This window comes from Panthera onca, chromosome B1 (assembly GCF_046562875.1).
Source record: "Panthera onca isolate mPanOnc1 chromosome B1, mPanOnc1 haplotype 2, whole genome shotgun sequence".
Taxonomy (NCBI): domain Eukaryota; kingdom Metazoa; phylum Chordata; class Mammalia; order Carnivora; family Felidae; genus Panthera; species Panthera onca.
Window position 1 is genome coordinate 49,759,508 of NC_138342.1, and position 27,837 is coordinate 49,787,344.

Below are 27,837 nucleotides of genomic sequence, written 5' to 3' on the forward strand. Positions count from 1 at the left end.
ATTATTATAGGTACGATATGTATGTCACTTTTATGGTTAGCTCATTTGTTTTCACATTTCTTAATCAGGCTGCTCTTTTTCAAGTGTTGTTCTTCCCATTAACCAAGACTTTTTGTTTGTTTTTGTTCCAGTTGTCTTAACTAAGTCACTATTTTTAATCGAGTTTATTTCTTGTTACATCAGAAAATATATTATTTGTGTAGATATCTTTAGGAATCATCCAGTGTAATTTTTAAATGACAACTGTGAAATTATTTAATTTGAGGTGCCATTTATTTTCACTGTTTTTTTGTTTAATGTTTATTTATTTTTGAGACAGAGAGAGACAGAGCATGAATGGGGGAGGGTCAGAGAGAGAGGGAGACACAGAATCTGAAGCAGGCTCCAGGCTCTGAGCTCTCAGCACAGAGCCTGACGCGGGGCTCGAACTCATAGACGGTGAGATCATGACCTGAGCCGAAGCCGGAAGCTCAACCGACTGAGCCACCCTAGCGCCCCTTATTTTCACTGTTAAGTATACCGGATATACACTGAAATGTAGTAGTTGACTAATGACAGCTTTTAATGATTCATAAACATTATCTTGTAGTAGTTTATTAAAACCACAATAATTTTGAGTTGCAACATTTATTGGATAAAAATATGAATGAATGGTATACTAAAATTATATGCCCTTGTGTATAGTTATGTGTATGTTTATATAAATATATATTTCAATATATGAATGAGTAAATATGTACATTAATAAAAATAAGTATCATACATTATCTTATAAAACTCTTTAATTATGGAAATCTAAACAGGATCTGACTTGGAAGTTACCTCTTTTCGTTTTTTTCCTTTTTTTTTACTTTTGATTTTTTTTTTCTTTGCATACAACCCTTTACTTACTTATCCTCAGACCTAATTTGGTTCTTTTTCCTTTTCCCTTATTCTATTTAATGTTAGTTTCTACAGTGATAGGACAAACAGAAGTAAGAGGAATGGAGCAAAAGGAGAGTTTCATTCTGATTTCTTCTTTTTACTTATTTGGTGTTGGCCTACTAATTAAAGCTCTAAAAGTTAAGGAGGTATTTTTGATGGGCTTTTTAATACTGAAAGCTGGAATGCCAATATCTCCATGTTACAGTTGTTTTATATATTAGAGTAAAGTGAAATAATATGTGTAAAATGCTGTCACTGTGTTAACACCTATTAAGAACCCCTAAAGAACAGCTTTATGATGATGATTATTTCTACAAAATTATATGCATTTTAGTATAAATGTTAAGTTTACTTTAGTTTTTGTTTGTTTGTTTGTTTTTCCCTTCCCCATGAAGAATATATTTTGAGATCGAAGGAGCTGTCTTAAAGGTTAACTTTGATTGTTGCTCCTGGCTGGCTCAGTTGGTAAAGCGTCTGACTTGGGCTCAGGTCATGATCTCGCAGTTTGTGAGTTCGAGCCCTGTTTCAGACTCTCTGCTGTCAGCACAGAGCCCAGTTCAGATCCTGTGTTCCACGCCCCCCGCCATCCCTCCCCCGTGTGTGCACTTGCTCGCTCTTTCTCAAAAATAAACAAACATTTTAATAAAAGTTAACTTTGTAGAAAGGCCTGTTTTACAAGTTGGTAGCTACCTATAAATGCTAATTATCAAAGCATTACTATAAAAATGTACTGATGCATTCATATTTTTTTAATCTGTGTCTTAGGGTCATGCTAAACCTTACTGTGGTAGCTATTGCTTTTAAGACCATACATATGTATTTAAATAAACTTCTAGTCAGGCTAAAGTTACAGCAGAAATATTGCATCATATGCTATAACCTTAGAAACTCTCCCTTGGCAGTAATGGTCCCTGACTCCCTTTGGGTATTTTAGGCACTGATACTCCATAATGGGCCATTAAGGAAAATGTTTAATTTGAGACTTATCCAGGTGTACCCTACTGAGATGAGATAATTTCAAAACATGTGTATTTTCTCTCCTGCCTGGTTGCCACTGATATACTAACTACAAGGAATGAAATATGGAAAAGCTCTTTTGGAATACTTTGTGAATCACAAAACACAATACATTTCTCTCATAATCTCAAGAAGTATATTTAAAACATAGATACCCTTTTTATTTAAGGTGGTTCTAACAGAATTATTTTTAGACCTTGTCTGATACACATTTTTTAAATGTCCACTCTTGTATTATTTTCTTATTAATACTTGTTTTAAACTGCTTTTGAAAAGGAGACTTAATGAATTTTTTTTTACAATGTGAAATATCATGTTTAAAGTCAAAATATTTGTATGAAAGAGATGAATGGAACTGACCAGTCATGATAACTAAGCCACAGTGAAACTGTGATATAGTCCACTAGCTCATAATGAAATTTAACTTCCCCCTGCATTCCTCTCAGTTTTGGAAAGTCTTCAAAGAAAGTGTGAGTAGATGTGTATTTTTCCTTATCTGCCTGAAGGAATTGGAATAGAATGATTTTGACATTACTACTTCATTTCTTATAACTTCGCTATTCTAGACTTTAAGTCCGTTTCTTTGTGGCTAGAATTGTATTCGGAGAAATAGTGTTAAGAATAAGATGTTTTCTAGCTCAGCCCTGAAGCCATTAATGTGGCTTGATACGATTCTGGTCACCGAATTTGACGTTTAAAATTCATTGTTCCCAGCTATGGAAATAGCTTGTTAACAAATCTCAACTGTAGTGCTATTTGCATTGAAGATATATTTTTTTTTAATTTTTACAGGAAAAATGTGACTATGGCAGTTTTAAATCAAACTCTGGAACTTTAATTATAACACAAACTTACACTAGATGTATTATATTATCATGGTTTTCAATCTTGAAGTACTCAGGTAATTTTAGTTATAAAATTGCCAACAAGAAAACAACAGAAGACAGTACTAATCTAGCCCAATCATAAAGCCTCTGTAGATAATAAAAATCCAACAAATGTTAGAAACATTTGAGATTAGTTTGACTGATCACTTGTCAATTTGAATCTTGACATTAGAATAATTATGATAAAGTCACAACAATTCTACTTTGAAGATCTATCTGCTTTTTTCGGTAAGAATCAGAGTAATCTCGGTTCCCTTTTTAGAAAAAAATACTTCAGTAATTAAATAGTCATGCTGATTGGAATGAGATTGATAGGTTTTGAAGTATCCAACATTTTATTTGGGAGATATCTTTTTATTTTATTTTTCTGATTATTTTCATCTTTTTGTATAATTTAAGAAGCGCTTTCTTGGCACCTAAGGGCCTCCAAAATCATCATTCCTGGCTTGCTCTCCTAATGAAGTCTGTGGTCTTACCCCATACCCAAACCAAGCGTGAATAAAATGGGCCATTGCTGTCTATTCAAATGTACCAGACATACAGCATGCTAGGTAGGAGTTATTTAAAAGTGAAGTTAATGAAGGCTTTTTGTTGATTGCATGATTCTCTCAATCTGAAGCTTGTTTGAATATGTCAGTGTATGCCTATATCCTAAATCTTCATCTTATTTCCTACAACTCCTAAATTAAATGCTAACCAAACCTAGCTAAAAGCACCTTACGTTTACGTAAAGTGCTGCCTTAGCACAGGAATCTATAACAAAAATACCATAGACTGGGTGTCTAATAAACAACAGAAATTTATTTTTCACGGTTCTGGAGACTGGAAGTTCAAGATCAGGGTGCCAGTATGGTTGGGTTCTGGTGAGAGTTCAGTTCCCTGGTGGTAGACAGCTATGTTCTTTCTGTAACTTCACATGGTGGAACGGGCCAGAAACTTTTCTGGACTTTGTTTTATAAAGGCACTAATCCCATCCATGAGGGCTCTGCTCTTGTGACCTAATTATTCACCAAAGGCCCCTCCTACAACTACCATCATATTGGGCATTAGTATTCACCATATGAACTTTGGACGGGGGGGTGGTGACACAAACATTCAGTTTGTACTAGTACTGCTTTGGAATCAGTGGTCAATAGAAGTATGAGACGGTAGAATCAAGTGATTGGAAGCACACACTATGGGTCTAGACTGTTCAGGTGTAAATCTGGGCTTGTTTATTTTTAGCTATATGACCTCAGCAAGCTCTTTACACTCTTAGCCCCTCCGTTTCCTCGTTTCCTCTTTTGTCAAGTAGGAATAACAATAGTCCCTTTCTGGGGGTGCCTGGGTGGCTCAGTCAGTTAAGCTTCCGACTTGAGCTCTTGTCATGATCTCACAGTTTGTGAGTTCGAGCTCCATGTCTGAGCCCCACATCAGGCTCTGTGCTGACAGCTCAGAGCCTGGAGTCTGCCTCAGATTCTATGTTTCCCTCTCTGCCCTTCCCCTGCTCATTCTCTCTGACCCCCCCCATCTCTCTCTCTCCCTCCCTGTCTCAAAAACAAATAAAACATTTAAAAAATAAAAAAAAAAAAATCAGTCCCTTTCTTTAGAGTTTCTATAGGAATAACCATAATGCTTATATTTAAAATCAATTAAATGATTGATATATTAATATGTGAAGAGCTCTTAGGACAGTGTCTGGGTATGTAAGGGCTCAATAGCTGTTTACTGTTGTTACAAAGAAGATTATCTTGCCTACTGCACTTTAGATTTTGAAATAGATTCACAGGCTCCTATTAGAAATGAAATTAGACTTATTGATTCAGACTAACATTGATAATAAAAAGTTGAGATTTTATGAGCATAGATGACTCTTGAGAAACATGGGTTTGAACTGCATGGGTCCATTTATACATGGATTTTTTCCCCCAATAAATACAGTACAATACTATAAATGTATTTTCTCTCCTTAGGATTTTCTTTTTTTAATTAAAAAAAATGTTTTCCTTTTTTTTTTAAGTTTATTTATTTTTGAGAGAGAGAGAGCAGGGGAGGGGCAGAGAGAGGGAGAGAGAGAATCCCAAGCAGGCTCTGCACTGGCAACACAGAGCCAGATCTGGGATTCAGAATCAAAAACCATGAAATCATGACCTGAGCTGAAACAGAGTCGGACACTTAACCAACTGAACCACCCAGGTACCCCTAATTTTTTTTTTATTAGAGAGCATGAGTTGGGGGAGAGGGACGGGGAGGGGGGGAGGGAGTGGGAGGGAGAGAGAGAGAGAATGAGAAAGAGAGGGAATCTTAAGCAGGCTCCGTGCTCAGCCTGGAGGCCAACGCGAGTTCAATCCCAGGACCCTGGGATTGTGACCTGAGCCGAAATCAAGAGTTGGATGCTCAACAGACTGAGCCACACAAGTGCCCCCCTTATGATTTTCTTAATATTTTCTTTTTTCTAGCTTTATTCTAAAATACAGTATATAATACATATAGCATACAAAAATGTGTGCTAATCAACTATGTTATTGGTAACTATTTATTAGTTAAGTTTTGGGGGAGTCAAAAGTTATACCCGGGTTTTTAACTGCACGGAGTTGGTTCCCTCAACCCCTGCATTGTGTAAAGATCAACTGTATTTTTATTCTTAAAGAGTGAAGTAAAGGATCTATTGACAAATCAGATGTATGGAAAGAATATGAGATCCATTTCCTAATTTCTTCTCATTTAAAGCAGTTGAATTGTTTTCCAAACTAATTGCATTAACATAATTATTTCTACTTACCTTAATTTCAAACTTATTTTATTTCCTATTGCATGTATCAGTAGAAGCAAATATTCTCTTATTCAAAGCCTGTTGGAAACAGACTTCAGTCAAATGCTTTGTAGGATCTTGGGGAAGAGGTTAACTCAAGGACACTTTGCAAGAAAATGATCCTGTGTAAAACATCAATCTGTTTCATGGTTAAATGATATGCTGCCCTAAAGCCAAAAATAGCCATGTTCATTAAATCCAAATTTGTTCCTAAACATTAATAGACACTTATTAGATTATAACATTATCTGAAAGACAATTACATGGGACTTTTACTCTAGAGAACTTTCCTATTAAAATGAGCTTCCTGGATTACTTGTTTTCTAACGTAGCATCAAACTGTATTTGAAATATAATCATAAGCAGATAGGTGTTGTACTTAAGCAATGAAAAAAGTCATTTGCTAGTTTTTCAGACAGTTTGTTGAGATTTAGCATTTCCTTGCTTGAAAAGTGTTGTAAGTGACCTTTAAAAAACACTAACTGAATACAAAGAGGTCTTTCTTTGCTCAGACCTCTCTGAAACTTATGGAGGGAGGGATAGGGAAGAAATGAAGGAAGAACGCAGACTTGAGTGAAAATTCTAGAAAAATGCAGTTGTATTCCTAAACTACTCTTCCTACTTCTAATTTGATTTAACTTTTTTTTTTTCTGTATCTTCTGTGCCCATCCTTCATTTTTTCCCTCAGTTTCCCATCCTGATTTCTTTTTCTTCCCACCCTGAAAAACATGTAACTGATATTTATACAACTTGCAAATGTGTTGTCTTGACTTTCTTCAAATAATCTTTATTTTAAGTCACAGTTCTAGGCTTCTAGGTCACTGTGGACTCCTACCATACTAACTCTGAAAAATGTTGTCATTGACATGGTAAGGTAGTTTTTCTTTCCTCTCTATTTTCTTCTATAGACCACTACCAATTTAACCTTCTAAAAGCATAGTGTTTCAGTGTATCTTCTGATTCTATCCATTCTCCCACTTAACCATTCACAAACTCCTATCAAATGTTCTTCTGTACTACTTACCACCAGATGTCATTTCATTTACCATTTTTAACCCTACTTTTGAGCATAAAACTTACGTTAAATGAGAAGAAAGATTTTTCTATGTATTAAATGCCTACTCTTGCCAGGAATCTTTATAGGTACTATTTATATTTACTTAAACCTTATAACCACCTGGTGGAATATGTATTAATTTCAGATGTGAACATTAGGGTATAGAAAATTGAGGTAATCTGCCTATGGTCATACAGCTTACAACTTGGAGAAGATTTAACACTTTTTCTCATTCCAAAGTTCATGTTATACCTTTCATTCTTGCTGCTTCTGATGGTTCTGTCTTATGCAATATCTAATACTTGAAGACAGGAGCTTAGTATTTTTTTTAAATGCAGAAATAAAGGATTAAGAGGGGTACCTGAATGGCTCAGTTAGGCTCGGATCCCCTGTCTCCCTCTCTCTTCCCATCCCCTGCTCATGCTGTCTCTCTCTCTCAAAAATAAATAAACATTAAAAAAAAGGAAGGATTAAGAAAAATATAGCTATATCCACATCTAGGCCAAGGCATACACATACGTAATATGTTTGAATTTCTTCCAGGTTGTGTTGGATCTGAATGTGTTATAAAATATACATCTATAAAGCTAAATAGTACAGTTAGAGTTTGTCATTTGGAGGTAATGCATTGCCAAATGGATAGCAGTACCATTGTATCTAAAAGTGTTGTGATTCTCTGGAATCAATATTTGATCTCAAATAGTGTAATAGCCACTAAGAAGTGTTAGGGAAGTTTGGAACCCTGACAAAGCATCGTATTATGAAAATGCAAAGATGGCATTATCTTGGTATGGTGTCATGTTGGGTACTGTATAAATACTAGTTAGTTCATTAATTTAATGATTCGTATGATATCTCTATTTAGGTTAATACCTCTATTAACTCAAGCTCTTTATTTCAAACCAGAGATCATTTACACAAATTTAAACTCAGAACAAAATGTTCAAGCGTTCAGGAGCAATATAGAGGATTCTAAAAATTTTTGGAAAATATTCACAATAAATATTTACTCTCATTCTCCAAAGATGGTACTTGCAGTGATTTTTATGTATTTATGTCATGTTTGCCTTTCAATGCATTGCAAAATGATATTTAAATATTACAAAAATACACAGGTGAAAACTGACCAAATTGGATTCAAATTCCTTTGTGAAGCTTTCAAATCTTTTCTTCTGCTCCTCCAACAGGTTGTGTATTTATTTTCTGCAGCTCCTCCTTACTCAGTAGACCTGACAGACAGACACCTGGCCGTTCTGTAATATGCTATCTTCTATCACCTTTACCTTTTTCACAGCAACCCTTAACCCACAACGTTCGTCCTTCAGTCACTGTTTAGTGAAATCTCACTCATTTCCTCATATTCTAGCACAATTACCATTTTCTTCTAGAAGGTCTTCCAGATCTTCCAAGCTGGATTATTTCCTCTATTTTTTAAAACTCTTGTCTTTATTATATTTGAATTTGTATTTCATTATTTGTATTTCCTTTGTTATCTCTTCCTGTAGCCCTCCTGCAGTGTTCTCTTCCTGCTCTTCCTTTTCTTCCTCTCCTTTCTATAATGCATATATACATATATGTGTGTGTATATATATATATATATATATATATATATGTATATTATGTATATATATGTATATTATGTATATATATATGTATATATGTGCAGGGCTTAAACTCGTGTGTGTGTGTATATGTGTGTGTATATATATATATATATATATATATATATATATATATATATATGTATATGAGACATATCTCCTATGACCAAAAAAAAGTTTACATTCTTTGTATTCACTGAAGATCTCTTGGTACATATTACTAAAGGAACACATGTGTAGGTAGATTGAATTCAATATTTCTTGAAAATATTAAACAATTTTGGGATGAGCACTGGGTGTTGTATGGAAACCAATTTGACAATAAATTTCCTATATTAAAAAAATAAGAAAGAAAGAAAGAAAGAAAGAAAGAAAGAAAGAAAATATTAAACAAGATGGTTGTATTATCTCTCCTCTGAATCTCCAAAGGGATCAAGTACTAGTTAAGAGAGTATTTATTACTAAAATGTTCAGCTCCCTATTGCTACTAAGTAGGCATGGTAGTTAAATACTTTTTTATAAATTTTGATGCAAATAATTTGGTCACTCAGATGCAATTAAGGTATGTAGTTGAATATTTACCTTGTTTCATTTGTTTTTATCAGAGGCTCAATTTTATGTGATTCCAAAAATGAATTCATACATAAGAATTTTATATTCTTCACGTCTCCATTCTTCTTCCTCATCTCTGAAACCTTTGTCTCCTTCCAATGCCTTCTTCAGTGAAAGGAAGAACATCTTCTCAGTACCAATATTGATCCCTGTATCATTTATCATTGTTTCAAAATTTATTGGGTACCTAGTACTTGGCCCAATGCTAGACAGTGAGAATATAAAGGAAGAAGACAGGGAAGTTCTGCCAGAAAAGTTGTTTAATTGCATTTTGAAGGATGAGTGAAGTTATAAAAAAGAGGATGGAGGCTTGGAGATGAGAAAACAGCACATTCAAGAGTCTGCAAGTGCCCTTGTATGGCTAAAGCACAGGGTCATCTATGAAACTTAGTAGGACTAACCAAGTATCAGTAGAATGTGTATGATTCGTCTGCATGACCATCACCATTTTCTTCTTGTGTGTGTGTTTTTGTTTGTTTGTTTTAATCTATGGAAACTTTTTTTTTTAATTGTTAAGTTTTTATTTTAATTCCAATGAGTTCACAGCGTTCTATTAGTTTCAGGTATACAATATAGATAATTTAACACTTCCATAAATCACCCAGTGCTCATCACGAATGCATTCCTTAATTCCATCACCGTTTTAACCCATTCCCCCATCTCCCTAGTTAAATACTTGTTAATAGTTACTTAATACAACGTTGTTGGTTTTTTTCTCCATCAATAAAGAAAAGATTCTTAAACTTATTGCAATGCTTTTGTTTTCAGAGTCAAAATGTTAAAGTGTTTAATTTTTAAAACAGAAATATTTTTTAAATACTTTTAAATAATTTTTAAAAACAAATACGAGGACCAAAGTAATAGTATAGTCACCTGCACTCTCTCAGTTAAGAAATAATAGATATAATTCTTTTAGCAAACACCAAGAAAACTTTAAAAGAAACACAATATGTATAGATTTCATAAACTGCCAATTATAGCTGACATTAAAATAATAAGATCATTAAGGGGCGCCTTTGTGGCTCAGTCAGTTAAGCGTAGGACTCTTGATTTCTGCTCAGATCATGATCTCACAGTTCTTCAGTTTGAGCCCTGCATTGGGCTCTGTGTTGACAATATGGAGCGTGCTTGGGATTCTCTCTCTCTCTCTGCCCCTCCCCTGCTTGTGTGCTCGCACGCTCTCTTTCTCTCTCTCTCTCTCAAATAAATAAATTTAAAAAAATACATATTTACTCAGTCTAAACTCCTTTAAAATTCTTTTTACTTCTACCTAGTGATGATCACACCAAACATTTTAATATTTTATAGGATTGTGGTGGGAGGAAGCTATCTTATAATCTAATAGCTTGTCTTGCTAACCTGCTTCTTTACCTTAAGAGTTAACTATTTCATAGAATATCCATTCACTTCAGAAGGAGTCGTCCATGTAAAACTACTTTTGGAAAGACACTCTTGGGAGAAAAGGTCGTCTGTCATTTCATAGGACATGGACTATGAAACATTGCTGTATATGTACTTATGATTATGCAGCACTGGTAAATCATAGAAATCTTGCAATCTTAGATTTGAATAAAGCCTCTCATATAAGCATCTGTGCCACACTAAACAATTTAGGTGAAATATATTTTCCAGTCTTATTAAATTAATATTTCTCAAAAACACTTGTCTTTTTTGGGCTACAATTGGTAGATCTTATTTATAAATGTAGTGAGCTATGTGCACATAAATCAGATTACATAGATGCTCTGTAATGGATATTTACTTGTTAAGGTAGTGATAAATGATAGAATAGCTAGGTTAATCACATTTATATTTATATTATTTTTCATAGGTTACCATATGCCAATTGTGTATAACAAAAAAGATAATTTATGGAGAAGGATTGTGGTAAATATTTGATTTGTTAATGAATGTAATTTCAAATCATTCAAATTTCCGAATCCAGGTACTAACCCTGGAAGAATTATAGATAATACCCAAGTGATATTTGCAAACACTTCTAAAGTAAGGGTTTTTTGGTGCCTGGGTGGCTCAGTCACTTAAGCTTCTGACTTCAGCTCAGGTCATGATCTCATGATTTGTAAGTTCGAGGGTCACATCAGGCTCTCTGCTGTCAGCACAGAGCCTGCTTTGGATCCTCTGTCCCTCTCTGTCTCTTTGCCCCTTCTCTGTTCATTCTGTCTCTTTCTCAAAAATAAATAAATAAATACAAAAAAAAAATCTCAAAAAAAAGTAAGGGTTTTTTGTTTTCCTTTGAGTTAATAGCTATGATTTCCCTATATGAAATAAGGAAAAACAAACCATGTTATATAGGACACTCCTATATTATAATTAGCAATGGGGCTATAGGACTATAAACCAATTAATTATTAAAATAGAGCTACGTGGCACTTTATACATCTGGCGTGCACTAAACATGTAAAAAGATTGACCTCTGAAAAAGATTTACATGGCAAAAAGAAGCAAATAGGCAAAGTAAAATATGGATTAATTGAAATTTATAAAGTTCATATGAAATAAAGTTCATAGTTAGCAAAACTTGTGATAAATGAACATTTATTACTTGGGAAAATGTACAAATAATACAAAAAGGATATAGTATCTTCACTAGATTATTATTATGAGTTTAATAATAAAATGCAATTTTCCTTGGAAAAAGATTGAGAGAGTAAATTATCTTACAGAAATGTGATTAAGAGTAGCTAAAATGTTGGGGTGCCAGGGTGGCTCAGTTGGTTGAGTGTCAGATTCTTGCTTGTGGCTCAGGTCATGATTCCAGGGTCATGGAATCGAGCCCTGTGTCCAATTCCGCACTGAGAGAGAAGACTACTTAAGATCCTCTCTCTCCCTCTGCCCCTCTCCCCACTCACACACATACTTTCTCTCTCTCTCTTAAAAAAAAAAAAAAAAAAAAAAGAGTAGCTCAAAGGAAGGTAATAATTCCAAGATAAATAGTATTTGGAGTGTAGAAAGGAAACGAATATACAACAAAAATTAAAGCTTCCAAATATGATTTAAGAAGGTCATATCAAAAACTTAAACAGGGAAAACAAATTATGACACAACAATTTAAGGTGAGAATTTGCCCAAAGTAAAATCAATGTTTTAAATTTAAAAGAACTTTTGTTTCAGCAATAACAAGAAAAGTTCAAATACTTTCAGAGTGTGAGTGTATTGGATATGAGGGCAGGTTAGTCTAAATCTAACAAATAAGGGATGATCTGTGTAGTTTATGACAGAAGGCTTTGGTTACATAACACATTTGTAGAATATCTTTCCATTTTGTGATTTTTTTTTTAACTTTTAATGGAACATCAGTCAAATAACACAGTTTCATAATTATAATCTTAAATATTAATGATTAATGATTTGTATAGGGTAGCAGGCAAAACTGTTTGCCATAATTGGTAATCTTTGATAAAAATTAGAAATGCCACCTTTTATGAATAATTTTTAAAACATTAGTGTGTTGGTTTATTATTGGGAATTAGTGTCATAAATAGTATATTTTAAATGAGAGAAACACTGAAAATTCTCCTTTATGAAACCTCACATTACTTTAGTGTGCATTGTTCAGCTATAGAATTCTCAAGGAGAGTGTACATACCCAGATACCTGTGCTATTAGTCATCGAACTTGGAAGTGAGAGGGGTGGAGATCAGGTGTTTCCTTTATCCCTCAATTTTGAAGGAATAAAGGAAGCAAAGGAAGTTGGTGAATGACAGACACACACTAACAGACATGCATGATCAGTGATAATCTCTGTCACGCTATATTTTGTGTTATCTGTAAACCTCACAACCAATTTGCAAGGTGAATATTGTTCTCTCTTTTATACTTGCAGTAACTGAGATTCAGAGAGGTATTCAATCTTGCCTTAACACCAGAATATTAGGTCGGCATATTTTTTTTTTTATTTTTTTTTTTTTCAACGTTTTTTTTTTTTTTTTTTATTTATTTTTGGGACAGAGAGAGACAGAGCATGAACGGGGGAGGGGCAGAGAGAGAGGGAGACACAGAATCGGAAACAGGCTCCAGGCTCCGAGCCATCAGCCCAGAGCCTGACGCGGGGCTCGAACTCACGGACCGCGAGATCGTGACCTGGTTGAAGTCGGACGCTTAACCGACTGCGCCACCCAGGCGCCCCATATTTTTTTTTTTTAATTGAAGTATAGTTGAGACACAATGTTACATTAGTTTCGGGTGCAAAGCATATTGGTTGAATAAGTCTATATGTGAGGCTCTGCTCATCCAAGTATATCTACCATGTGTCACCATACAACACTATGCTGATACTATTGACGATATTCCCTATGCTGTACCTTCTATCCCTGTGACTTATTCATTCCGTTACTGGAGGCCTATATCTCTCACTGCCTTTTGCCCATTCTGCCTATTACCACTCCCTCCCTCTGGCAACCTTAATTTTGTGTCAAGTATAATTTTTAAATCCCTTGCATTTACAAAAGAACATCTGACAGCTTTTCACTTTGTGTTCCTAGAACATCTCACGTAACACATCACGTTTTGCACAGCGCTATAATTATTGGTAAATATACCTTTTAGCATTTATATTTTACTGTCAGTGGTTGTAAAAGGGCTACTACATCTTAGACTTGGAGCCACACTCTTCCCCCTTGACCCACAGTGTTAGCACAGTGTGTGGTACCTAGAGAAGGCAAAAGAAATTTATTGTAGGTGGAACTGTGTTTTGAAATTGACTGGTTAAATGCTTTATATCAATAGCGAGTCTTTTTTATGTGTAATTTTCTTGTTATATGTGACTTAATGAGTCTTTGGTGCCTTTTCTTGGTTTTTCTTCTCTGTGTGTGTTTGAAGAGCTTTGTTTCAGAGATGTCTTAAGTGGAAATCCCTTTTGTATGAAACTGATTGTTTTGGTAGTTAATAGCATAAATTAGAAAACAAAATATCCCTGAAAGTTTCCTATTTTTTTTTTCACTGTTAGTAGGCAAGCAGTAATGGTTTGTCTTTCTATAGGTTATGAGCAATCTTGTCTTTCAAAGTATCTTAAAATTTATATGGTTTGGGGCGCCTGGGTGGCTCAGTCGGTTGAGCCTCTGACTTCGGCTCAGGTCATGATCTCACTGTCTGTGAGTTAGAGCCCCTCGTCAGGCTCTGTGCTGACAGCTCAGAGCCTGGAGCCTGCTTCAGATTCTGTGTCTCCCCCTTTCTCTGACCCTCCTGCATTCATGCTCTGTTTCTCTCTGTCTCAAAAATAAATAATCATTAAAAAAAATTTTAAAAATTATATGGTTTAATTATTGCAATTTTATTATATATGCCCCCATATTAGCACATTATTTTGGGGCTGTCGGTGAATGATAGGTGGGTGGTGTTACTGGATCGTGAGGACATGTTACCCTCTTTAAATAATAGCTTCTATTCTCAATTTCTTTCCTCACCTCTGTTTACCCGATAATCATGAAAACAAATTCCTGTGCTCAAACACAATGAAAAATATCTGAGTAGATGTGGTTTCGTGTCCTGCTATGATATCTTAAAACAAATCATTATTATAAATAATATGTATTTTCTTATCTTTTCTATAAAGTAACTTTCTCCCACTGTTTTATCATTGTGGAAATATATAACGTGAAATAAAATATTCTAATTTCCACTAAAACAAGAATTCACAATAGTAATACTCATATTTCACTATGGAAATAATTTTCCCTGTTCCTCCAAAGGATACCATGTTACAATTAGTCTGGTTTCCTTTTTAAACATGTCTTCACTTTTCTCTTTGCCCTGCTATGTCTACCTAATGTATCCATGCTGTTCCAGGTTCTCCACTCTTCACAATCAAATGACATATTTAAGGGGCACCTGGGTGGCTCAGTCGGTTAAGCATCTGGCTTCAGGTTAGGTCATGATCTTGTGGTTCGTGAGTTCGAGGCCCGTGTCAGGCTCTGTGCTAACAGCTCAGAGCCTGGAACCTGCTTCAAATTCTGTCTCCCTCTCTATCTGCCCCTCCTCCACCTATTCCCTCTCTCTCAAAAATAAATAAACATTTAAACAAATTTAAAAAAGAACATATTTAAGAAAGGCCTAAATCTTTTTGGGAAACTTGCTACATTGGCCCCTTCCTTTGCACAATTAATACCCCTAATTATCCTCTTACATTTTCTTGTTTATTTCTACTATAGAGAGAGCAAAGAACACTGGTGTTGGAATCAGACATTTGGTTTGGAATTCTTGTTGCATAACATTTTTGATTTTCTTCCTCAGTAAACATGAAATCATATTATCTGCTTTACAGGTTTGTATGGAGAATTAAAGCAGATAATTTTATAATATCCAGAATACTTCTTGATATATGATAGGCACTAAAATAATTAATTAATAAAATAAATAATTAATAATTAAAATAATAAAATAAATAAGAGAATATAATTTAGTCTCTTCTTTATCTTGTAACTTCCTTTCCTGTGTTCTGTTTTTCCTATGAGTGTGAGTTGTGAGAAAAATTGTTCTCCTTCTTCTGCATTCTCAGTATCTGCCAGAGTTAGTATTTAGTATATATTTTTCAAGTAATGAATAAATAATTCGCCTAGTGGCTACCCACGGTTATTTCCAGTGGCAAAGTAGTTCTGTGTATGTTTATGTGTTTGTGTGTGTCTTTGTGCATACATGCATCTAATGCCAATTTTTGACACTGGTATATTGAATGGACTTAGAGGAAAGAAAAGAAAAGACATAGTAACTAAATGTTGAGAATAAGGAAGTAGTGTTTACTTGGTGGTATATCAGTCAGTTTTAGTATCCATTTTTGAGTGCCCATTAATTATCACATGTATATTAAATAATGTTTTAAATTAGCAATTTTTTTCAAAAGTTATTCTTTGAAAGCGTTACACACATAGCAATTAAGAATAAGTTCTGGGGGCGCCTGGGTGGCTTGGTCGGTTAAGCGTCCGACTTCGGCTCAGGTCATGATCTCACGGTCCGTGAGTTCGAGCCCCGCGTCGGGCTCTGTGCTGACAGCTCAGAGCCTGGAGCCTGTTTCAGATTCTGTGTCTCCCTCTCTCTCTGCTCCTCCCCTGTTCATGCTCTGTCTCTCTCTGTCTCAAAAATAAATAAACGTTAAAAAAAAAATTAAGAAAAAAAAAAGAATAAGTTCTGAATGATTTCTTTGTCAGAGTGTGAATAGGAAAAGGAACGGAAATATTTCACATGCTTCCTTTCCACATACCTTCTCTTTTCTCTCAACCACTTCTTTTCTCATCATTCCTATTTGTCAAAGTAAAATATTATTAGACTGTCTCCTGTGAGCTTCATTTTCTTACAATGTGTCTGTGAGATGAAACTTTTTTTTTTAATCTATTGTGTTCAGATTTAGTGTTCTTGGAGCCTGTCTATACCATAGTGAGTCAAAACATTTTTGAGCCAAATTATTGAATGGTCTTGCTTCTTAATACATACATGTTAAAAGGATGAATAGGATAATGTTGAAAACTAATGAGATGTATAATCTGAAGACATACACTTATGTGCTAGACACTGTGCTGGGCAGTACATATTTTACATATATAATTAAAGATTCCAAATTTTAGCTCATTAAATGTTCATATAGGCATATGAATCAACTAGGGAAGTGAGGCACTGAGGGTTTAAATGACTTGCTCAAGCAAGGTCACAGTACTGGTAGAGCTAATAATTGAAATTGGGTGGTCTTGCTCCAGAATCTGTGCTCTTAAGTGCCATGCTATAAGTAACAATGCCAGAAATTCACATAAATCTGTGTAGTTTTGCCTTATAACTAAGGCAAATATTTCAGAAATGTTTGGAATTTATTTCATCGGAATGAGATTTATCAATACAGGCTTCAGTAAACTATCTCTATTTTGTATAACCCTTTCTGGAAAACTTTTAAATTTATAAACCCAAAATATGAAATTGTTTTAAATATTGGGTTTGAAATGCGAACTCCTTTCCTGATAGAAATAAATTTCATTATATGGAGATTTCTATAGGGCTTTCTAGAAGAGAGAGAGAGAAGGAGAACGACCCAATTTGTACTGATTGATCCGTTTTAAAGGTGCTGACTGTGAAAAACATCTTCAAAATTTGGGTCACGCTCTTTCGGTATTTTTACTTCTTAAGATAAATCTGTGCAGTCTTTAAGAGAAGGCAGCTCTATCAGTTTGGTTCAGTAAAATAACTTCCTTAATGCTTAAAGTTTTTAATGTCTTCCATACATATTTAAAACTTTTAAGCAAGATTCCACATCTTAAATTGTAAGATCCTGAAGAATCATTTCTATGTTTTGTTCAGTCTCCTATCCTGTGTTCCTAGCCCAGTGCTTTGTATTTCAGTGGATATTCAGTAAACCTCCTTTGAATGAATTAGCTATATTTAAGCATAAGTACTTAACATAAATCTAAGATCTTCATGGATTAATGTACAAAGATGCTTTGGAAAATAATATAGTTAATATTTAGAATGATTTCTGAATTGAATATCAGGGACTAGAATGAAAGTAAGACTCATACATGTAACTTTTATTTGTTAACTTGTAGTATATGGTGATCAATGAATCTTATGGTAATGGTAATGAATGAATTTTTTGCTTTATTATTCTAATGTTAGTAAAAAAATAGGTTTGTGGAAAATTTTTATATAAAATAAACCCCAACTCTATACATATTAACAAATTATACAAATCAATTGCTGATTTATTATGGAACAAATTGATATAACATATTGATATTAAGTTTTCCAGTGAGACTGAATTATTTCTTTCAGTCAGTTTGGAAGCAGGGAAATAAACTCTGTGGTGATATATGCATAAATAGTGTCCTGCAGGTTACTTCCTCATTTTTATATATGACGCCTTAATAAATTAGATTGAAGGGAGGGAGGTATACAGATGTTCAAGTCAGCAAATGAACTTTCAAGGAATTAAGATGAGAATATGTGTATTTGATAATCCATTTTGTTTTCTTGTTTGCAGAATTCAAATTTGGGATACTGGTGTTTCTGTTTTTGAGGATTTTTTTTTGAGGGAAAGTTTTTTTTTTTTTTTTTAATCATCGGTCTTGGAATACAGAAGAGGAACCAGAAATACAGTCATTTTGTTTCACGCTGGGAACACTCAGTTTTGAGGCACTCACGCCCGAGTTCACAGCCATGTGGCCATCACAGCTACTAGTCTTTATGATGCTCATAGCACCGATCATTCAAGGTAAGACCTTTACTTAGATTTTTGTGCAAAGCTTCGTGTTGTCCCTATTTGCACTGGATCCTTTCTTGTAAATCTTTGCTCCATGATTTAGCAGCTTTTGCCTGCATAAATAGAAGTAAATTAAATTAAAAAGGCCATAATATGTACCATGAGCTGCAATAAATACAACTTTGAGTTTGATTTCTGAAAGTAGCTTTTGAAATGTATTTTTTAAGAATTCTTGCATGTTTTACTATTTGTTTTTACCATACATGTGGAAAATCAGCTGAATTGTTAACTATATCATTTATTCTGAATTTTTGGCCTTCCTATTTTTGTAATTACAATACTTTTTAATTTAATAAGTATGTATATTTGAAAGAAAACACCCCCAAAATCTGCTTTCTTACACCAAGTAATTGTTTGTTTCTGAGTGTTTACTACTGTGTTCAGTCTTTAATATACAGAATGCAAACTAAACCTCTCATTTAACCAAAAATTGTTTTTTTCATATACCTTTTAATGCAAAGAAAGAAAGAAAATGCCAAAATGATATGAACATATGCTGAAAGATAATTTTACGGAAGAAAACTAATCACCTTATAAAAAACTGTATATTTTGTTCATTTAGACATTTTGGTATTTCTAACACAAATGTGATAGTTAAATGATACATCGTTGCAAATTTTGTGAAAGATAATTAATAAATAAGAGAAACTCTATACGACTGAGTAGAATATTCACTGAATCTTTCTAAAAACTGGCAGAGTCTACATACATATGTAACTTATTGACAATTTAAAGTCTTCTACTAATTATCACTGGTTTTGCACTAAGATGAAAAAGGTGTAACACAGTTACTCTCTCATACATTAATGGCAATTATAGCAAAGAAAGGGACACAGCTGTATTTACCACTGCTTAGGAGGTCTCAGAATAGTATAGTGTAGCAAGCACCTGAAATCAATTTTTAGCCTCTTTAGCTCACTTTTGGTTTTTAATTGACTACAAATATCCGTTGTAGTTTATCAGGGATGCAATTCTGAATTCGGCACATATTCTTGTTTCAACCTGAATTACATTCTGCCGTCACTATAAAAACTGGATAAAATACCTTCTGTGTCTTTTGACATTTTTCCCTCAAGTTTCCCTGGTTTAGCACATGTTTTCTAAAGTAATCACTAAAATGTAAGGTAGTGCTTTATTAAAGACATGAAAGTAAACCTGTACAACCATCTAGTTTTAAATGATGCAAATTCATCAACAATTTCAAAATGTTTCTTTGATCCATATACTGATGGAGAACTTACATTCACATAATTGGGGACATATATCATTTTGTGGTAAGGGACAATAAAAGAATTCTGTCCCTTTAAACAAGTGTGTTTCTAATTATCTGTATATCTAAAGATGATTCTAATTAGGTTTTTTGGTGTTATAAAGATGCCTCACTCATAAGGTTATTTTGAGGATTAAATGAATAGCATGTGTAGAGAATCTAGCACAGTGCATGACAAGTATTCAGTGTTTGAACATGTTAATTTTCTTCATCATACTATCTGCCTCACTAGTTTATTTTTGTTCTCATTGTAACAACTGGAAATTAGCTAACCGTAAGAGCTATTTCATTTGATGTTGATAATCAGAAAAAAACAAAAATCAAAACTCTTTCACTCTCTCTATATGTATACATAAAATTCATATTTAAAAAGTCAGTCTAAAGTTATACTTGGCTAGGGGAAGGTAGATTAAAAATAGCAGAAATAGACATTGTAAGAGGCTCTCTTTCCAGAGGTGAAATTTCTGATTTCTAGAAACTGATACCCACTGTGTATTTCAGTTGGCCCCAAACATGGCTGAGCCATAGATCATGGGACTTGGATTTGGACCTGTCTCACCCCGCTCCCCACCACCACCCACACACACCCATTCACACACTCATCCTCTCTCTGAGTAACTCTGAAAAGTATTTAAAAACTCCTAATAGAGCAAATAGAAAATTGACCTGGTATATAAAATATGTTGGGCTAAAACTGAAGTAATCCTTTCCGCTGCATGTGAACTACTTTATATTATCTTGACTTTGAGCCATATTATGCTACATAATACAGAAGCTTTCTATTTATAAACTTTATCCTTATTACCTTGAATAGGAATTTTAAAACTTCACATCTGAAAAAATGCAAGTCAGTTTTGTCTGTCTTCTATAGTAGGCCTTCCCCACTGCTTTTGTGATGCCATTTCTGACTTGTAAATAAAGGGCTTCTTCATATGAACAGCCTTTTGGAACCCAGATTGCTTATAAATACAGGAATGCATGTACCTTTGATCAGTGTTGATATTAGAAGATAGACTTTTTTTTTCTTTTTAGAATCCCTACCAATCCTGTCTTAAAGGAATACCACATAACTTGGAACTTTAGACAGCTGAGTTAAAATGATGTCACAGTTACAGAAGGACGTACTCTTGTTTCTGAAACATCCCCTGGTAGCATCTCTTTGCCTACTGCTGTTGAGATGTCCAGCTTCATTTGCTACTCCTGACCATAGAGAATTAAGTTATCTGGGTATGACCTGAATTGCTTTTTTCTCCAGAGCAAATAATAACGATGGCTACTGATTTCATAGCCATGAACTTTAGATGTATTGATACAATTAATCCTCACAACATTCTCATGGGTTTAATATATTTACTATTACAGTAAAACCTTGGTTTGCAAGCATAACTCATTCTGGAAACTTGCTTGTAATCCAAAGTACTCGTATATCAAAACGAATTTCAAGAACCATTGGCTCAGTTGTGATCATGTGACATTAGATGTCATGTGCTACTCATATTGCAAGACATTGTTCTTTTTTCAAGTTAAAATTTATTAGAAATGTTTGCTCATCTTGCAGAACACTCACAGAACAAGTCATTCACAATCCAAGGTTTTACTGTATTATCATTATCATTTTTTTACAGTAAAAACATTGACATACTGAATGGTAAAGGAACTTGACTGAAGTTACACAACTATTATGAGACCTAGATGAGATTTAAAATGAAGGACCTGGCTTCTTGAGCTCTGGCCTTACTGCCAGTAGTTAATCAATTACTATGAAGGCCTTTCTTCCCTGCAGAGCAAACCATCTCAATTCTTCTGATCATTTGGGAGAAGGTGAGGCAGACATGCAGATCCCCTGCCTCTTCCAGGTTCTGGGCACAGGCAGATGGGGCTTTGGAAGTCTTACAGACCTGTGATGAAATTTCAGCTCTGCCAGCTACTAGTTCTGTAACCGTGTTACTTGGTAAACTTGTTGACAAATATCCATTATCACCCAATGTGAGCCAGAAAACTGGTCCAGCTACTAAAAATATGGTAGTAAACAAAAGATTTTAATTCTTCCCTCAAGGAGCTAACAGCAACTTAAAAATTTGTAAGCCTGCTTTTTATCTGCAAGCATGAACATTTATTCCCTCAGAGTTATTTTAGAAAATAGAATAATATCTATGTATAGCTTCGAAGGTAGTACTTGGCATTGGTAAATCTTTCTTGTATTTTTCTATTCCTAACTACCTTGAGATGGAGCTAACACTCTGAGAATTAGATAAGAATTACAAATTATCTTCATCTTACTGTGAGAATTGAAATACACTTTTTTTGGTACTTGAACCTCGCCATTTAAGTTTTTACAATATATTCTAGGTACTAGTTTCTAAACAAATTCTCAAGCTGGTATGCATGAAGGTTTAGTATATAATTGTCTATATATAATAACATATTATAGTATATGATTGTATATAGTTGCAGTGGTGGTACTACATAACTGGTAATATATAATTGTTGGTGGTGCATTTTGTGCCTGATTTCCACATGGGTAAAATTAGAAAGTAAGCTAAAGAATAAATCTGAAAAGTGTTTATGTTAGTTGAATAATCTCCATGTTATCCTAGAAAGTCTGGCCAGTGTTTGATATAGGAAAACAAAATTAATCAGTACATCCACACTGTATATGTATATATACACAATTTTTAAGGTAGGAAATGTCTCTGGTTCTGTGTTTATCTGTTCATATTTTTTTGTCTCTGTGTACCTCTGTATTTCTCTTTTTTTCTGTTTTCCATGACTGTGCCCCTTTCCCGTACAGCCATAAACCCTTATCTATAATGCAGCAAGACCTGGCAGAAGTAAAAAGAAACCACTAAAGCAGATGGCCAGTTTTTTGCTGTTAACTAATGTAGTGTAGCATGAAGATAAAGGATTTTTTGTTGTTGTTGTTGTTCTATTGATGTGGTTGGGAGCAAGGGACAAGAAGGGAATTGGAGAACAATAATCTGATAATAACCTGGGCACTAGGGCTTATTATGATTGGCAGTAAAGGAATACCAATGTCCAGCGTGATACATGGGCTAAGAGATCTGGTACCCAAGCCACAATGGATTGAGAAGGTGGTTGGGGTGCTCAGATATTTTAACCGTATCTCCTCTTGATTAAATTGTACTTATAAACTGCATCACAATTGAAAAGATAGAAAACAGGATAATTGGAACTTCCTGTGGGTAAAGGGGAACAATATATTTATGGTACCTCTGCATGCAAAATGAGGCTTAAAAAAATCCTTCTCTAACCACCATATGCATATTTTTTCTGACAGTCTATTTTTTAAAGTTGCATGTGTATTTATATATTTGTGGACTTTATAGGCTGTTTTTTATTATGGTCAAGGAATTAATTATAATAATCAGCTATTAAGAGCAAAACTGTTGATCATACCCATATATATTTAGTACTATATTTTTATGTAATTTGCATTTTATTATTAATCTGATTTTTACAGTTATAATACTGTTTAATGTGTCAGTGATTTAAAATAATATGCACATTTCTTAACTTCTAATAAAATATGAAGCTTGAGAAAATATAAAAATACATTTCACTGCATAGCATCTTGCCATATAATTCTCTTTATGAAGTCATATTTTATTGATTGTGAAAAAAGTCAGCTTGACTTCTAAGCTCTGCTTAACTTTGTTATTTTTAGAAATTAATCATCCTTGGAATGTTTATAATGTTTGCCAGCCTAGATAATTTGTAATACTCCCAGTAATGCCACTATGTTTATGGTCAAATATGTTATACAGAAAAAAGTCTTTGTCATGGTCATGATATATGAGGCTACTGTGGAACACATCCAACACCATCTGCATTACCCACTTGGTACTGAATTTCAAAATATATATTTTGTAAGTTAACTGCAATCTCTAATATCACAATATAAATCACAAATACACATAGGTGATAGCTTTCTTTTACAAGAACGTGTTCAGAAACCTTCCCTACCTACTCGGTATGCAGGTTATTTATTGGAAAAGAACTTTTGCCTTTGCACTTGCAAAATGTGTTATATGTGAATTATATGGTACTGATACTCTATGAGTAACATGTATTTACTGTGAGAGCAAAATAGCATTTTCCTATCTTCAGATTTTAGGTCAGAGTATTTGGGGGTGGTTAGGATCGTATCTTATTTTTTATATTTCTTGGCCTTGGGGTTGACCAGGACTGCAATAGGGTAGTTGTACTCTTGGTGTAGAGTGAAATTAAAAAAACAATTGGATTACATAACTTATAAATATCTACTTATTTTCCTCTTGTTTGCATTGCTAATTACTTTCATTCTCAATGTAAGAATAAGTGTTTTCACATGTATAATTTCATGTAAGTAGCTATAATACATATTTCATGCATTTACTTCCTCCATTCTGATTGCTAAATGGTTCTTTAATGACCACGCAAAAAATTGAAATGCAGTAGTTGAAAGAGTCTCATTGATTTGTTATGTAAATAAGAGACAATATATTGTATTATGATCTATTTTAATTTGGCAGTTTAGAATAAGACCTTGTTGAAAAATAGGGCTCATTCATTCTCTACTTGTTTTTGAGTTTTTTTTAAATGTTTATTTATTTTTGAGACAGAGACAGAGTGCAAGTGGGGGAGGGACAGAGAGAGAGGGAGACACAGAATCTGAAACAGGCTCCAGGCTCTGAGCTGTCAGCACAGAGCCCAACACGGGGCTCGAACCCACGAACCGTGAGATTATGACCTGAGCCGAAGTCGGACGCTCAACCGACTGAGCCACCCAGGCAGGCGCCCCTGTTTTTGAGTTTTTAACTGATAAATTGAAAACAAGTAACTTACATTTTGTTAATAATTACATTTTGTTTTATCTCTATACTTGCCCTATATTGTTATCATAGCAGGAATTAGGTCCTTTCAGTATAGAAAATTGTCTTCCTATTAAAAAAAAAATCTATCTGAAATGAAACATTTGACCAAATAAGCTAGGGTAGTTAATGATTTGCCAGAAAAATTTGATAGTTGTATTTACAGAAGTAATAGAAGTAATCTTTGTATAAAATAGGCTCTCACAATGACATTTGTTAAGCTTTAGGTGTTTATTTCATCTATACACACTATAGTTTGTGGTGATTTGAATGCCCTGAAGTCAAGGTTATAGCTTACTGGTAAAGTACAAGCACATAGTCTCATATATCTCTTTGTTTGTCATTGCCAGTGTCACCTACTTTATTGTCAAAGTAACTCTCCTCATACAAATTTAACTCAGAAAGCAAAAATCCAATAATTCCATGACCCAATGATATAATAAATATTAATGTTTATTAGATTTTCCGTGTAGTCGTGTATGTGTATATATTTTTTAAAATTGGAATGTTAGAAATGAAATTTGTCTTTCATTTTGATTTAACCTTAAAATGTAGATATTTCTGTATTGTATTTAAATTTAAAAAAATGTATCATATGTAGGAGCCATCGGTTACCTAACCATATACTGATAGCTCAAAAGTGAAGGTCATTGACATATTGCCATTATAAATAGCACTATAAAGGAACACACCTGTACATAAAATTTGACTATATCTTTTTATCCCTAGAAGAAAATCTCTTGAGAAATAGAGAGTGAAAAAAAAAGACTTCTTTTTAGGTTCATTAATAACTATCTTAAGTCAATGTTAATAAATTATCAATGCAACCTTGCTTGTTATTAATGCAGTTGTTTAGAACAATTCCACAAGTTTTGGCTACTGTAATAATGAACAATACAAATGAGAATAAACATTCAAATGTTAAGATATTATTTGCCGGGTATGATGATGTATTCAGAAAATTCTAAAAAGAAAAGCTTTCTCAGAATAATGAGAACATTTACAGTTCAGATATATGATTCTCATATTCATAAATGATTTGAGTCAAAGCAGCAATGAAATGTATGACTTACTTAGGAAATATCATAGGAGGAAATACATAGAACTTATGAGAAGAAATGTCTAAAACTTTACTGGGAGTTATAAAAGAGAACATGTAGGGGCACCTGGTTGGCTCAGTCGGTTCAGCGTTCGACGTCAGCTCAGGTCATGATCTCACAGTTTGTGGGTTCGAGCCCCTCATCAGGCCTGTGCTGACAGCTCAGAGCCTGGAGGCTGCTTCAGATTCTGTCTCTCCCTCTCTCTCTCTCTGCCCCTCCCCCACTCACACTCTGTCTCTCTCTCTCAAAATATAAAAAAATGTTAAAAAAATTTTAAAAATATATTTAAAGAGAACATGCAACATACTATGTTCCTGAATGAAAAGACTGAGTACAACAACAGTAACGAATATTGCCAAATTATTTTGTATAGACTTTTGCGCTACTATATTCAAAGTACCAATATGAGCTTTTCTATGTAGAAATTCAACAGAATTATTCTAAAACCTATATTGAATATTAAATAAGAAAACTAGTAAAAATGAAAAAGAATAATAAGGCGCTTGCCCAAGTGATCATAAAAATATATATTTTACAAATACAGTAATTAAAGATAAAAATGTCAAAATTAGGCAAAGTGATCAACTGTAAAAATGAGATCCATAAAATAGCACTGCAGTTTATATGTCTGTGTGGCAATGTTTTATGAAGGACTCCTCAGAAAATCAATTGTCTAGTACTAAAGTAGGGATCAAACCAATTGTGTTTGTGTGTGTGTGTCTGTGTGTGTGTGTGTGTTTCAAAGTATATATTATGAAATTTCTGGAGAAAGTCCTCTTTGAGTTATCTACTTTAATCTCCTTTTTTGAACACCATATTAAATAGTATAAAGTAGGCTGCAGTCACAGCAGATTCCTAAATTAATAAAGGTTTCCAGAGAATGTTTCCTTGTTCACCAAACATTCCAAAGCAGGTAAGTGTTTCTGATCAGGGCATGTGTATATGGTGGGAAATGGTAATAGATGTCATTCTTTTGCTCTCACAGTTATACATAGAACCCGTCTAATATTGTGAAGCTTCCAAAGTCATTCTGAGGGTCATTGCCTTTCCAGTCTGCAGGGAGGAGCAAGGAGCACTGTGGAGATTCTAATCGAAAATTTTTATGGATATGCTTGGAAATAGTGCACATTACTTCTGCATCCATTTCCATTAAATAAAACTCCATAGCTACACCTATAAAGGGGTCTGAAAGGTGTAGTCCTCTTGAGATAAAGGAAGCTATGTATAAAAGATACCATGTAGCTTTAACAAAGAAAAGTGGATCTAATGCACTAATATAGTTTTTAAATGTATAAATGGAGGGATTTTTTTACAGCTTTATTGATACATTTAATATATCATAAAACTCACCCATGTAAAGTATGTGGTTCAGAGGATTTTATTGTATGCATAGGTGTGTAGCCATCAACACAGTCAATTTTAAAACATCAGTCCTTCAGAAAGAAACCCCATACCCATTAGTGGTCACACCTGGTTTCCCCTTTCCCAGTCCCTGGAAACCACTAATCTACTTTATATTTCTATGGATTTGCCTATTCTGGACTTTTTGTATAGGTAGAATTGTATCATTCTTGATCTTTTGTGACTTATTTCACTTAACATAGCATTTTAAAAATTTATGCTTATCATAGCATGTATCAGTAATTGATTCTTTTTCATTGCCAAATAATACTCCTTTGTGGCAACATACTACATCGTATTTATCAGTTAATAGAAATGTGGATGATTCCTACTTTTTGGCTATTCTGCATAATGCTGTTATGAAAATTCCTGCACGAGTTTTTGCACGGACCTGTTTTTACTTCTCTTGGTTACACGTAGAAGTGAAATTGCTGAGCCACATAATAGCATTCTGAATACTGCTAAACTGTTTTCCAGAGTGATTTCACAATTACACAATCCAAACAATATGAAGCGTCTCATTTTACCACATCGTCACCACACTTGCTATTATCGGCATGAAATTGTGTCTCATTGTAGTTTTGATTTGCATATCTTTAATGCATAATGATGTTGAGCTTCTATTCATGTGCTCTTTGGTTGTGTGTATATCTGACCTGGAGAAATATTCAATCATTTCTTAATGATTTTTTATTATGAAGTTCTGAGTGTTCTTTATAGAAATACCTTTTATTAGAAAAGAACGGAAAATATTGTTAGAATACATTTAGATTTAAGAGTTCTTTTGACTGCATAGTCTAAGAGAAGCTTTTTGCCTGGATTTACCCACTTAAATCTCATCTATTTTATATTCACTAGGAAATCATATACCGTTTATCTAGCCTCATGCCTCCTCCCTTTTACTTACATATTTAATTTCTAGAAATAGTGCATTAATTCAGATTTTTATTATGACAAAAACTAGTAATGGACAGTGATTGAAATTTCACTCTAATATGTGAATTATATAGCAGTGACTTCTATACAAAACATCAAGGTAATTAATTAGATTCT

The 27,837-nt window shown here is 33.9% G+C and overlaps 1 protein-coding gene across 23 annotated transcripts in view; it reads left to right on the forward strand.

Annotated features, from left to right (window-relative positions):
- Positions 1-27,837, forward strand: part of ADGRL3 (adhesion G protein-coupled receptor L3) — an 824,470-nt gene that overhangs the window by 288,708 nt on the left and 507,925 nt on the right. For all 23 annotated transcript variants that reach the window (XM_078446071.2, XM_078446073.2, XM_078446079.2 and 20 more), the window contains exon 3: positions 17,864-18,094. In XM_078446071.2, the coding sequence (XP_078302197.1) occupies positions 18,040-18,094 (55 nt within the window). In that variant the 5' untranslated portion in view covers positions 17,864-18,039. The remainder of the gene's footprint in view (positions 1-17,863; positions 18,095-27,837) is intronic.